Source organism: Salvia hispanica, chromosome 1 (genome assembly GCF_029641045.1).
Source record: "Salvia hispanica isolate PSC_SH4W2 chromosome 1, Shi_PSC_v1, whole genome shotgun sequence".
Lineage (NCBI taxonomy): Eukaryota > Viridiplantae > Streptophyta > Magnoliopsida > Lamiales > Lamiaceae > Salvia > Salvia hispanica.
In genome coordinates, this window is record NC_142692.1 from 23,698,671 (window position 1) to 23,713,162 (window position 14,492).

General features: G+C 34.9%; 4 protein-coding genes and 1 long non-coding RNA gene across 7 annotated transcripts; 3 read left to right on the forward strand and 2 right to left on the reverse strand.

Annotated features, from left to right (window-relative positions):
- Nucleotides 1-1,205: 1,205 nt before the first annotated feature.
- On the forward strand, nucleotides 1,206-1,776 carry LOC125221618 (2S seed storage albumin protein-like). The gene has a single exon (XM_048123781.2). The coding sequence runs from the start codon at nucleotides 1,256-1,258 to the stop codon at nucleotides 1,700-1,702; it is 447 nt and encodes a 148-aa protein (XP_047979738.1). The 5' UTR covers nucleotides 1,206-1,255; the 3' UTR covers nucleotides 1,703-1,776.
- Nucleotides 1,753-2,817, reverse strand: GNA1 (glucose-6-phosphate acetyltransferase 1). 2 transcript variants are annotated; one of them, XM_048123780.2, is made up of 2 exons: nucleotides 2,667-2,817; nucleotides 1,753-2,359 (listed from the first exon to the last, which is right to left on the reverse strand). In XM_048123780.2, the coding sequence occupies exon 2, from the start codon at nucleotides 2,326-2,328 to the stop codon at nucleotides 1,879-1,881; it is 450 nt and encodes a 149-aa protein (XP_047979737.1). In that variant the 5' UTR covers nucleotides 2,329-2,359; nucleotides 2,667-2,817; the 3' UTR covers nucleotides 1,753-1,878. The 2 variants fall into 2 exon arrangements, with proteins under 2 accessions (XP_047979737.1, XP_088918585.1); XM_089062459.1 differs by lacking the exon at nucleotides 2,667-2,817 and adding an exon at nucleotides 2,476-2,651.
- Nucleotides 2,818-4,552: 1,735 nt separating this feature from the next.
- LOC125221615 (2S seed storage albumin protein-like) lies at nucleotides 4,553-5,111 on the forward strand. The gene has a single exon (XM_048123779.2). It carries the CDS (start codon nucleotides 4,611-4,613, stop codon nucleotides 5,034-5,036), a length of 426 nt encoding a protein of 141 aa, XP_047979736.1. The 5' UTR covers nucleotides 4,553-4,610; the 3' UTR covers nucleotides 5,037-5,111.
- Nucleotides 5,112-8,496: 3,385 nt separating this feature from the next.
- Nucleotides 8,497-12,726, forward strand: LOC148933467 (uncharacterized). 2 transcript variants are annotated; one of them, XR_016135574.1, is made up of 3 exons: nucleotides 8,497-8,807; nucleotides 12,136-12,284; nucleotides 12,537-12,726. It is a non-coding gene; the product is annotated as an uncharacterized LOC148933467 (long non-coding RNA). The 2 variants fall into 2 exon arrangements; XR_016135573.1 differs by lacking the exon at nucleotides 12,537-12,726 and having other exon boundaries at nucleotides 12,136-12,401.
- Nucleotides 9,002-10,924, reverse strand: LOC148933468 (uncharacterized). The gene is made up of 3 exons (XM_089065053.1): nucleotides 10,751-10,924; nucleotides 9,409-9,726; nucleotides 9,002-9,268 (listed from the first exon to the last, which is right to left on the reverse strand). The coding sequence occupies exons 2-3, from the start codon at nucleotides 9,724-9,726 to the stop codon at nucleotides 9,182-9,184; spliced, it is 405 nt and encodes a 134-aa protein (XP_088921179.1). The 5' UTR covers nucleotides 10,751-10,924; the 3' UTR covers nucleotides 9,002-9,181.
- Nucleotides 12,727-14,492: the final 1,766 nt, after the last annotated feature.

Sequence of the window (14,492 nt, forward strand, 5' to 3'; positions counted from 1 at the left end):
AAGAGAGAGTGAACGTAAATCCCACCGAAAATCTAGGATAATTTCTTAATGGCCCAGAAAGGAGTTTCAAAAGGCCAGAAAGCAATTATGGTAGCTAAAAAAAGAAGCAGTTTGTACTGGTTGCAAGCAAGGTTGTTGTTGGGACTTCTTGTACTATCAAGAATCATGACTCAACACACATGACACAAGAGGCTAGGCCATGTTGGAGAAAATGACTTCACAAGTAGTAGTAATTCTTTTGAACGTGAATAGACCTTTCAATATACTACTCCCCAAATCTTAAATATTGAGTCCAACACTATCCATTCCTTATATAAAGAAATAAAAATACTGCCTATGACAATTTTAACTAGTGTATAGCATAAAATCTAACACAAGTGACACAAGCCTCAAAGAATACATCTCGCAGCTGTAATCAGGAAAATCTTGCGGATGCTAAACTAGCTCTAGGAGCATGCTCAAACCAAAACAAATTTATTTTGTCAAAGTAATACTACTTTTGTCCTATAAAAATAGAAATTTTTAAGATGACATGGGTTTTAATATAAAATCAGTAAAGTAAGAAAGAGATGTAAAAAAAATAATTAGAACATTATTAGTGGAGAATGAGACTCACATAAGAGAAAAAACTTGCCAAAAATGAAAGATAACTATTTTTACGAGACAACCCAAAATGGAAAAAGAAGATTATTATTTTGTTGGACGAAGGGAGTATATAGCTATTTATTTTGAGGGGAGAATATGTACTCTCCCGTGCCATAAAAATAGGTCAAATTTCCTTTTTGTCCATCCCATGAAAATAGTCCATATCCATTTATAGAATTTTTTTTCTCCTTTTTATTTACTTTATTATTTATGGGTTCCACCATTCACCATACTATTTCAACTATTTTTTCCTTTTTTTCTCTTACTTTAATAATTACGCATTAAAACATGTGTTGTTTCTAGTTAGTCTATTTCTACAGGACAAAGGGAGTTCTTCGTAACACCCCCAGTTGAGCATTTGAGATTCAATGAACTCTAAATATGTGTCAAACAAATGAAAATGAGATGAGTTTTGTCAACATTTGCATGTCAATCGATGTGGTAGCTACCTCAACTCCCCACCAATATCAATCATACGCATATTTCATTCTCCCCCATCAATCAACACGTCAAACCCCATGCAATCCCTCAACTCCCCTATATAAACCCCCCCGCCCACGCGTCACCAACACCACACCACCAACAAACTCACCTTCTCTCCCACATCCTAATGGCAACCAAGGCGGCACTCGCAGCAGCTCTCCTCATGGCCCTGGTGGCTCTTGCCACCGCCACCACCTTCACCACCTCCTTCGACGAAGAGGCCAGCGATAACTACCAGCAATGCAGGCAGCAGGTGCAGGGGCGTCGATTCAACTCCTGCCAGCGCTTCTTGCAGCAGAGGAGCACCCCGTACTCGAATGAGGACGAGGACGAGGAGGTCCTCGACTCCTACCAGCCGTCGTCGTCCCTTCAAGCCTGCTGCCGGGAGCTGAAGCAAATGGACCGCCAGCAATGCGGCTGCGAGGCCATCAGGCAGGCCGTCAAGCAGGCGCAGCAGAGCACCCGCCGCTACCAAACCGGCCAATCCGAGCAGGTCTACCAGCAGGCACGCGCCCTCCCGCGCCGATGTGGCCTTCGCGAGCAACAATGCCGCTTCCGCCTCCTCTTCGTTTGAGGAAATAGATCAAGTGCCAATTTCCTGTGTTTTCCCCTTCCAAATAAATGTGATGCAAGGATAAAATTTCCGTATTTTCTTTTTCCCCATCAATCAATATAAGTAAAACAAAAGAAACAACAACAATCCAAAATCCATCAAACAATCCTAATGCTTTAACTTTAACTTTTCAAGAACTAAAAATACTTCACCATCTGCATTTCCTTTTGCTTGAAACCACACCTATTATAAAACGGCATGTTGTCGCTGCTGCAATCGAGAATCACCTTGTAACACCCCATCGACCGGGCGTGATCAGATAGGAATTCGATTATCTTCTTTCCTAAATTCTTTCCTCGAACGTTGGAATCCACAACCACATCTTCGATGTGACCAACTTTGCCACAATTCCTTATGAATTTCTTCTCTATGAAGACGCTCCCGGTTGCAATGATCTTGCCTGAACCTTTATCTTCTATCACGCATATAAGATGGTCGTCGCCATACTTAGCCACCTCCCTAAACCGTTCTTCAAATGCTTCATCGGAGATGGAGTCGCATACAGTCAGCTGCTGAAGTAGCTCCACGAACCCCTTCTTTTTATCCGAGATCTCTAACTTCCTTACTTCAAATGCCTCCTCTTCCATGGAAGACTTTGTTAGGATTCAATCCAAATTTCTGAAAATGATAAAGATCAAGAGATATATATATAAAATTAGATAGTGGATTTCAACATCGTCATAGCTACAACGAAAAGTTATCTACAAATTCAGGTGATCAATTTTATAACTCACAACTTCGTGGGGATCAACGGTACGTAATTCAACATGTTCTACTATAGATTAATTCTAGAGATATTCCACAAAACATAAAAAGCGAGAAAGAACAGCCACATATATCAAAATTCAGTATCGGCCAACACAACGAATTGAACTGCTAATTTATCTGCATAAACTCAAAAATAGATCTAAGAAACGGATCGAACCTTTTCGTACAGAGGAAAATTGCCCCGATTTAACAATGAACTCACATGATGAATGTTTGAGTGGGGAACAAACTGAAAAGTGGATTTGCTGGAATGGGGATCACCGTGCAGGCAGCATATTCTTCTTCTAGGGCTTGTCTATCTAATTTAGGCCCAGTAAGCCCAATTATGATTATTGTGACTTTTTTTTTCCAATTTTATTAAAACTATGAACTTTGCTGAAATTTAATACTTCTCGTAAATTTTAAATATGGTCATAAAAGTAGTATTTTATTTTCCACGACAAAGTTTTTTGAGCTATAATTTAAATACATAGTATAACATATTTAATCATACATGAACTTGTTGGCATTGAGACTGGTGTAATTGGGCAGCGTGGATAAAAAACAAATAACTTTTGGAAATCATTTTAATTTTCCAGCAATACACAAACACTATTACCATATTATTGTCATCTTAATCTTAAAGTGAACTACGTAAATAATTCCTAATATTTTTAGGATTGAGCACAAATAGTCAACATTTATTACATCCATAATACTTTTTTCACTATTTCGATAAATTTTCGGCCCAAAATACATCCAAGGTATGGGGACATTTTTTCTTATTTGAAAAATTAGACAGATTTTGGATATCGAGAATCATATTATAACGATACACCTAGGGACTCGTTTGATAAAAAAGATGGGATATGAGAAGATATGTAAAATAAGATAAGAAATACGGGTTTCATGTCAAAATATGCAAAGATATGATTTTTTTCCATTGTTGTTTGATAGAAAAGAAATTATCTAAATTTGTATTGTATATTAAATAACATGGCTTAACTTGACAAATTGATGGGATACATAAACAAGGTTAATGTTATAATTTTGGTAAGATTAGATAGGGCCTTGGTCTTATATTGGGCTTTGAGTTAAGATTAACTATGATATCAAACGACTAGAAATGTCCATATATAATTCTTTATCTTGGTATTACTAACTTATCAAACATGCCCTAGATATTAATAGTATGATAAGTATTTTACTTATATTTCTATAGTTAAAATGATATTTCAAATATATCCGAAAAATTTCTTTAATATAGAAATAAGATTAAAATAGCAATATGATTATGCTTACTATTAATACTTACAATATATAAAATAAAGTATAATAAAGATAATAAAAGCAAATTTATCACGTTTAATTAAGAAAATTCAATTATGACTGAGATCATTTTAACTTTTCAAGGGCATTTTGATTCATTCCAAGGGTGTACACCATCTAGAAGTTTTATTTGGTTATGGCACGAATTTTAAGAAATGTAAAAAAAAATGAAATGAATAAGTTAGTAGAATATGAGTTTCACTTATATACATTAGTTTTAAAATAAAATGTGGGTGAAATAAGTTTATAGAATGTGGGGCCAATTTATTTGTCATTTATGATAAAAGTGAAATAGATTTTTATTGTAGGACAGATCGAAATAACAAAACATAGATTCCTATTATGGAACAAGGAGAGCAAGTGTTATGAATTAAAATGTCCTTACAATGAACTCTGTCTTATTAAATAGGAAAAATTAAAATTCAATCTCAATCTTCCATTTTTTTTAATTTAATGATCGATCTTTCATTTTTTTTTTAATTTAATGATCGAAATTTGATCTATAAATATAATACTAGCAAAGTGGATATACTTGAGCATAGATAAGAATATAATAGCAAGAGTATGCATAGGAGTAAAATATAGAGCAGACGTTTGGCAAGATTTGCATGCGAAATCGATGTGGAAGATGGGAGAGCAAAACGTGATCACCCCACCAACTACTAATCCCCTTCATACAACACGTCATAGCCATGCAACCTCTTCACTCCCGTCTCCCACTATAAAAAAAAAAAAAAGCAGCAAAAGCCCTTCAACATCACCTTCAACACCAAAAACACTCTTCATCTCTTCAATGGCGATCAAGGCGGCGGTAGCAGCAGCTCTCCTGATGGCCCTAGTGGCAGTGGCCAGCGCCACCACCATCACAACCACGTCCTACGACGAGAGAGGCAGCCGGAAGTACCAGCAGTGCAGCCAGAAGGTGCAGGGGCGACAGTTCCAGTCGTGCCAGAGCTACTTGAAGCAGAGGAGCTACTTGGAGATGGACTCCGGCAGCAGCAAGCAGGAGTACGTCGAGGAGTGCTGTGAGCAGCTGAGAGACATGGACCGATACCAGTGCGGCTGTGAAGCCATCAAGCACGCCGTCCAGAAGGCGCAGCAGGGAGGCTCCTCCTACCAGACCGGCCAGAGCGAGAAGATCTACCAGAGGGCACGCGCTCTACCCCGCCTCTGCAGATTGAGCGAGCAGCAATGCAGCTTCAACCTTGTCTTTGTCTAAACTGTGGGAGGCCTATCGGCCTAGCCTTTGTCCCGACTCTGTTTCCAAATAAATAAACCACAATTTGGGATTTTCTTTTTCTCTCTTTTCTAATCAATCACACCACTATACTACTTGAAGTTGGGTTATCTTATTCTAATTACAATTTACAAAGTTGTGGAACCTTTAAGGAATTGAATAATTACACTAAATACAGGACACTCCCTAAACCAACCCTCATATTGAAAGACACTTCAGCGTTACAAAGACACTTAATTGGAGAACGCTTGCGTTTTCACCTCATCCTAAACTTTCAAGACACTTTATCATTAAAAAAACACTTAATCGAGGAGAACGCTTGCGTTATTACAAAAGTACTTAATTGGAGATCGCTTGCATTTTCACCTCATGATGTTCTATTCTTTTTTTCGCTTTGTACCTTTTCTACTGCACACCACGAAAATTCAAGTGAAAATATTAATTTCCTTTTTTTTAAAATCCTTTTTACAGGTGTCAAGTCTAACATGGCGAGCATAATTGTTATAGAACTAAATGCACGATTAAGAGTGATAAACCTCTGTGCAATTTTGCTCTACTTCAAGGTACGAGGGTCAGCAGAGTCATCCTGTTTAAGCCAGTCCAATTCCCGGAATGCAAGCTTGGAATTATAGAACTCAATGCACGACTAAGAGTGATAAACCTCAGAACTCAATGCACGACTAAGAGTGATAAACCTCTGTGCAATTTTTGCCTTCAAATCTTTAGGATACTCTAGTACGTAAATCACTACTGTATAATAAATCCTTCGCTGTTCATTACATTTACTTCACTATCTTTAATTGATAATTCACTATCTTTAATTGATAAATCACCGTGCATGTATCTTCACTATATGACATACTCATACACTCGATAAATCACTATTGTATAAAAAGCAATGATATACTTAACTGTTCGTTACATATACTTCACTCGGGTAGTGATAAATTGTAAACTCATATATTGTATAAACTCCAAACTTTTCAAAACAGTATCAACCAATGGCGGATCCAGAAACTAAATATCGTGGGGTCGAACCACATTATAAATATTTAAATAATATTTATATATTATTAATTATTATAAAAATATATTTTAATATCAATAATTTATGCGAGTATGGATATTCTTAAACAACATACTTTCTTCGTCGCACCCTTTGAGTATGGAAATTATACATGAAAATGATATTTAGAGAATTAAGTGAAGAAAAAAAAAAAAAAAAAAAGATGAGATAAAGCACATAAGTAAAAAGATAAAGTAAACAAATAATTATGTTATATTTTACCAATGAAAATAATGACTTACATTATTTGGGACCTCCAAAAATAAAATATTTATAATGGGTGAAATGAGTATACTTTGAATATGAATAATAAGGTTGAAATTTTAAATTATAAAACTGAAATTAGAAGAAATTAAGAAATATTTACTACTTCATGTAAGTACTCCTATGTGTTTATATTAGATAAGTTTATTGAGTGATATATAAATAAAATGTAACATTAATTAAAATTATTAAATGAGAATATACATTTAATGAACTTCTGAGAATTAATACAGACAAAAAGAAAAATTCAAAGGCCATTTTACAATTAGATGGAGTACAGTACATAATTCAAGATCTCTAATCTTTTAAATTTAGTAAATTAATGGTGCATGAATTAATTAATAATCGCAAAAGAAATCCAATATAAATAAAATCTCGCCCCATATCATAACAGAATTAATTAAGATAATTAAAAGTGGAGAAAAAAATAATAATGATAACTCCCTTCTCTCTCCTTACCCACATCGCCAAACCTATTTCTTTTCTCTCTTTTCGGCAAAAAAAACTGAAAGCCATTTCTAAATTCTCAACATTTCTCCATTCTCGACATCTGCCGCCTCCGCCTTGATGCCGCCGCCAGATTCCGGAGCTTGTCCTGTCTCACTTCCTTTCTTTCTCTCTGCTCGGTCTTTTCTCACACCGCGTGAGATGGGGGCGGAAACGTGAACGCCGTAGGGTCGGAGGTCGAAGAAAAGAGCTAACCGGCGGCACTCCGGGGCTGGGTGGTGGGATCGGCCGACCCCACTCGACCCCACCTGGATCCGCCGCTGGTATCAACACAACTTCAACACAATGTCAACATAGTGTAAAATTTCAAAATTTTGATATCAATACAATGTCAATATAATTTCAACACAGCATCAACCATTGACATTGTGTTGACATTTTTTGTTGCTATTATTTTATCATTTGTTGATATTTTTTAACGGCCCAAATCATAGTTTTGAGTTTGTATTTGATCACATTCCTACTTCACTATATGAAATATTCACATCACTATAAGCGATAAATTATTGTTGTATGAAAAAGCAATGTTATACTTTCAATATATGAAAATTTTACATCGTAAACGATAAATCACTGTTGTAAAAAAAAATAATTGTATTATATTTCAGTGTTAGTTACATGTACTTCACTATATAAAATATTCACATTACTGTAAGTGATAAATCACTATTGTATAAAATAAGCAATGTTATACTTCACGGTTCGTTACATATACTTTACTATATGAAATATTCACATCACTATAAGCGATACATAACTATAAGTAATTTTGTAGATAATCACGTTGAGCAATTCACAAAATACGTACACTTCAATTTAAAGCCTAAACATCACTTTAGCTGCAAATACCTCACTCTAATGTCTTTTCACATCATACACTCTAATCATGTTGTGAGAACAAAGCATAGACTTCATCTTCGTCACTTTAAATGATAATAATTGATATTTACCTTTAGATTCAGTCGCCCGACGAAGAGAAATCAGAAGAAATAATCTTCCGACGACATCGAAATTGAATTCATGTGATCAGGAATTCAGACAAATTACGATGAAAAACTACTCCAGACGATTCACGATGAATGACAATATAATGACCGGAACAAATCCGGACGATTAGGAATCTGGAACAAATCGTGATGAACAAATCATGAATCGCACTAATCAATCCCATGATAAATGAATCAGGAATCACGTTGGACGATTCACGATGAACTAATCCAGATGATCAGAAATCTAGAACAAATCGTAAATCGCGTTGATCAATCTCGTGATCAACGAATCAAGATTCGTGTTGGACGATTCACGATGAAGAACTAATCTGACGATTCACGATGAAGAATAAATCATGAATCTCATATTTTTGGATGAAATCCTAAGCTGAATTTTGGTTCATACTCCCTCCGTCCCATAAAATATGTGCACTTTTTATTTTCGTCCCTCCCATAAAAATAAGAGCATTTCCATTTACGGAAAGCTGTCCCAACTCATTACCAATATACATTAATTTATTTACAAGTTAATATTACTATGACCCACCATTACCATATATTATTAGTTAAACATTAATCACAAACATGCATTCTTTCTTCTTCTTTTTTTTGTTTTTTGTTTTCAAAAGAAATCAGTAAGCCTGATACATTCTATTTTCTGTCAATTGAGAATTTTGCCCTATTGTGAAGCTCTTAAATAATCAATCGGAATATCCCAAAATAACCCAAATTCAGGGAAATAACCAAAACATGGAGTAGTACATAGTTTTAATGATAATGCAAAGAGGGCAGAGGCCCAATCACCGTCATATATGTTTATAGCTATTTCGATCTTCCGGGATATTAATTTGTTGCAATATGCAACTCTCCTCGCAACAAATTCGCGTCGCCGAAGCCGTGAATTTACCGCGCGAAGCAATCGATATGGTATGGATTTAAAGTTGATCTGAATCCTTATTTTATTTCAAGTTACTGCGATTTCACCTTTTCTTTTGGTGTGTTTGATACGATTAGATTTGTTTCAATTGAGTTTTCAGTAGATGAGTCCTTCCATTTTCCAGGATGCAATTGTTGAAATGAAAACTTAATTGTGGCTAAAAACAGCACTGCGGTTAGTTAAAACTAAGAAAAATGATAAGATGATGTGCCAGCTTGTATGATATTTGACACTGTTTAAGCATTCATATCCATAGAAATTTAAGGCTGTCGAGTTTGCAATGCCAATAACGGAACATGAACTCGTCTAAGATGACAATTATTTTGATCAGCCCAAAGCATCTGGTGTAGAAAACTTGTTCTCCTTAGTTGAACTTCACTCCACTCTCAAAGACTTGGCACATGAGGTCAAAGTGTTTTTCTCCATAGTAATGCCCGTTCCTGCATCGGTACTGGAAACGAAGCATCGTATTAGCTGGATTAGTAAGATGTTCTTTACATATTGTAATCTGTTGGTTTCTTCAGTTTCCATCAGATCAAAGGAAAAAAAGTCGGGGATTATATGATAAATAGATGAAAGAGCAGCTGTTACCTTGTATTTTTCCCTCAGCAGTTTCTCGTTGCCATAAACAACATTCTTTTTCATGTCCCACGAAATTCCCGGCTTGTTCATTATCTCTGAGAAGATTTTGTATTTTCTGTTAAGGATCTGGAGCCTTGACTTGAGAATACGGTTTGAATGAACTCGACCAAACACTGAACGGAACTTCTTATAAACATATAGCTCACTTTCTTTTCTAAAAGTTGAACCTGGTGTATAATTCCCCCTTTCAATCTCCTCCACCATCATCTTTAGGAGTTGAAAATTACCATGCCCTCCAATTCCATATCCATGTAGTACACCGGCCATCTGTGACTCATTTGGTAGTCAGGTAACACATAATGCAAATAAGAAGTAAATATGTGGCAGCACGACATAGCAACAGATAAAGTACCCAACCTATGTGCAGTCTAATATTGGCTAGGAGTTAGAAGCTAAGTTTTCTGGTGATAAACTGCTACACAAGAAAGAAAAATTTGTCGTCTGTCTTCAAGAGATGCTATGTTCTAATGCCAATGAAAGCAGGGTGCTTCAATGCAGCGGTACCTTTTTTTTCCATGAATCCTTCTTTATAACGCTTTCACGCTAAATTCTATTCTGAGATGTTAATCTAGATAGTGAAGATGCATATGATTATTTGGATTTGTATTTTGATGCTTAAGATCAACTCATTTGAAATCTGTTTTTTAAGTGTTTCATTGTTGCTTAAACTGCTTTTTTTGCTCATTAAGTTCTGTTTTCTGTGAGGAACTCTATTTCTTTTTTCTAGTGGTAAAAGGGTTTTCAAGTGACATGATTTCAGTCCTGTTGAATGAAATTTTTTTGCCAGACCCTTGTTAGGGGATTTATCATTGTCTCTTATTCTAAGATGCCTTTCTAAAGGTCTTCCCTTCACAAGTGAAAGATGCTGCCTGACAAATTGGGATGCCTATGTTCCTCAAAAAATGCCAAATAATAGAAAATTCTAGGTTCCGAATAAGCTAAGTCTAGACTCGATTACTAACCGAGCATTACTTTTGGAGAAACAAGGGCTTAATGTATCCACTGTTATGATTTCTCCATGATTCAAAGCCTGTTGCTAAAAATTAATTAGAGCTGGAATTATGATTTTCTTACGAAATCCGTCTTTCCCCTATGGTTATTTGTGAAAATCAATGCTGTTGTTAATTGACAGACATGATTGCGTTGTAAGTTCAATACAATGGGAAGCTCAGATGAAAATTTTCTAATTGAGATCGGATTGACAGGAACAAATTTTGAGCTTTAAATTTTAATGACCTCAACCTTCAATTCTAGAAATTTAAAAGAAGGGAATCAGAAATTTATTACTAACCTTGCCAGAGAAATGCTCGTTCCTTCCCGAAATGAAATTGGTAATCGAATTTAGCAGAGATATGAGGAACCAAAATAGAGTCTTTTACTACGTTTAAATGGTTATCTTTCAGATCCTAGCATTTACACTTTTTGGCCTTTCTCGAATCATTTATTCAACTTTTTGTAATTTCTGTCAGCAATCCCGTGGCAATAAAGTCGGTTAGTTGGATTTCATGAATTTAAGTATCATTTATAATGTCTTTTTAATCTCCATTCCTACCAAATATGCTTTGGCATGTGTTCATAAAAATCTGTCAGGCTATTAGAAAATATTTGGAGACTGGGATTGAAGGATTAATTATTATTTAAAACTTATAGTATATATTAATATATTAATATATTAATAATGCCATAAATATCATTTGGATATTTACAGCAATAATATTAAGTTGAGATGCCATTTTTCACAGTTTATATGTATTATTAGATGTATGTATTATTAGATGAAGGTTAAAATTGATACTAGCCTGGAAAAAGCTAGTTGGCACCCTACTTTTCTATATCAGGATTCAGTTATAGAACAAGATTCTAGATTCACTTTCTGGTTTAGTGAAAAGACAGAAATTGACAGTCTGTAGGAATTATTATAGTTTGTGATCTCCATTACACCATAGTGCATAGTGTTACCATTATTTAAAATATAAAAAAAAAATCTATTTCTGAATTTGCAGTTAAGAGACTTATATTATAGGTTTGCCTTAAAAGCAGTGGTGGCTTGACTTGAAGTATCATGTTTCCAAATTAATTAACTTTAATACTAGAATTTCAGTACCAGAAACTGCAGTCTAGGTACAAGTTGGTTATTGGCTGTGTTATGTTGACTTGTTGAGCAAATCTAAGCCTTTTAGGTTCAGGAAATGAGAAATTTGAGGGATTATTCTAGTTCAATCATTATTGCATTGTTCTCGAGGACGAAGTGGCATCATGCAGGGATTTGATTTCACTTGTTACTAATGTCTAATTGATCTAGCTATTGGTCTGGGATGTTTTTAGGAGTTGAAACAAAAACTCAACTCTTTGGAAATGTTTTGGAATGGAAGTGCCAGGCTTTTTTGCAAAGTGGCTGTTAAGCTCTTAACAATTTCTGATCTTTTAATTTTACTGAATAATGTTTGCTCTCAACACCAAATGCAAGGAAATTTGAAATTAACGGATTGCTGGTCAATCAATCTTAGAGATTCACAACAGTGTACATGTCTGTTTAGACCTATATCTTCTTCAAGCAATACCAATTTGCTTCGTTGAATGTCTACATCTCCCCCAGATGAGTGGAATCTCTGAAATATCTAAGTCTGAATATTTCATCTAGCAGAGTAACATTATACTTTTTTATGTCTATTGCAGAGAGGAAATTGCATCCTTGATTTTAGAATATATTGGAAATCGTAATGGATCAATGTTGCTGTATGACTGCGTGGCACCTCTTGATGGCATCATTAGAAGTAGACCCGGAGACAGAAAGCGACCCCATCTTAAAATTGTTGCAAATACATGTTAGTATTTATTAATCCATTTCTGTCTGCTTACAGATATGCAAAAACTAACAGGCAGAATGATTTCGTGTACCCGAGCAGTTGTTATATACTATACATAAAATTGATTTGTGCGCATCATCTCACCTATATTTATTCATTACTGTTAGAAATAGAATGGGGGCCAGGCCAGGCCATCAAACTTCTCCCCTGAGTTTGGTACCAAATTTATCACCACATTTTTCTTACCATAACCATGTAAATGTAATGCAGTTTAGGAAGGAAAGGCCAGCATAACAAGCGTTAAACAAAGATGAAACAATAATTTCTGGAAAAGCGACCATATATACAGCTTTGGATGGATTAGCTCATAGAACATGGTGTTATGCTTTATGCTTATGCACAGCGAAGAAAGCTAAGGCTTTTGATTACTTTAATAATTATCATTTGCTTTCTTGCACCATTATTTGGTTATCTGAGTCATATTACTATTAATTCTCTATTTTTTAGCTTTTATATTTTAAAAGTGTAGCTGAGCTGCAACTTTTTACCAGGATTATGAGTTGCAAGATTCTATTGTTTCCTTCTCTTCAGAACTAATTTGGATAAATTTAATTTGCATGGTTTTATAATCTTACATGAAAAGTAGTATAGTAGTTTGAAGTTCCTCAGTAAATTAGGATTTGAAAGTCTACAGCTCAGTTTCTTCTAGGAATTAATTGGACTCGAAATAATCACAAAATCAAGAATTGGATAACGTTGATAAACAATTGCATCACAAGCAATCATTTTGTGGGAGAATATAAGCAAACAAAGAAGAAATTCCAACATGTTTTTTGCAGATCTAGCCGAGGTGTGCTTGTGCATTCTGTGAATACTAAGGGCTCGTTTGATATGTAGTGTGGGATATGCCTAATTTAGTTAGTGATCAAGATTTAGGACCAAGTTAGGGAAAGATTTAATTTTAATAACACCCGTTTGATATTCAAGTTAATTTTTTTCCTATAAAGTCCACTTTGTTTGGTAGGGAAGTTACAAAATCAGAAATAAATTGTAATGACATATTTGACCTTATCAAATAATACCTTATATCAATTCGATAATTTCTTATATCTTTCTATTATACTTAACAAAGTTTTTGAAGAAAACTAAATAAAGCTAAGAAATTAGGTATCTTCTCCGTAACATAAACTTTCAATCCTTAGCCAATGCCCTCTGCACCTTTTCTCTCTTTTTCCCTTTCATTTTGTGTGCTACAATCAAATCTCAATTGTTTTAAAACACTTCTCATCTTCATTCTTCCACTTCTTATTCCTGGTGTTCAAATCAGTGGTGGGGAAAATCCCCATATATTTAAGCCACACGGGATCATTTGACTTCCTTTCAAAGATGAATGCAACTTCTGACCCTTACCAAGTTTCATCTGATTTTTAGCAGTAACTAGTTTCTCATTCTCTCTAGTACATACTAGTTCCATTTTGTTTAGCACAACCTCTACCTATTACAAATCTAAACAATTCAAGCACAACAACCATGAAAAATAGAACTAGCTGGACTTCAAATTCTTTCTCGAGCCATTGCACCATTATTACAACCTTTCCCACACACTAAAATTTGTGCCTCAAAATTGTCAGCATAACCGTGAGTTACCCACAACAAAATTACCATGATTGTTAGGTGTATGAACACTAAAATAAACAAAATAGATAATAAATTATTGGAGAATAAATAATGCTCTATTGTTGGACACAAAGTAATAAGTAATGAAAAATTACGAGAGACGGCATAATGGTTTTTGCCTCACTTATGAGGAGACCTATCCAAAATGTGTTAATCATTAGACAATTCATATAGAAGAACAGTTTCGAAGTCACTAATGCAGAATTTAAACCTCAAATAATGTTGTTAAAAAACCTATTTTTTTCTGTCTCCAATCAGCCTTATCCAACAAAATCCACTGGTAATATTGAACTGATGACAAAAAATAACAGTAAAACTTCGCAACCGGCAATGGAATGAACTCACAAAGAATTTCTTCATGAAAAAGAAGATGAGAGAGAAATAGAGGAAGATACGATAATGAATAAACACCCACCAGATCAAACTTTTTGTAGATGACGACCGTGAAGATTAACGCCAAAGTGTATGAAAGAGAGAAAAATTATAATTCTGCGTATATAAGCTGAAGCAGAAAGCTATCCGACGAATTTTGTAAGATACATATCTCCC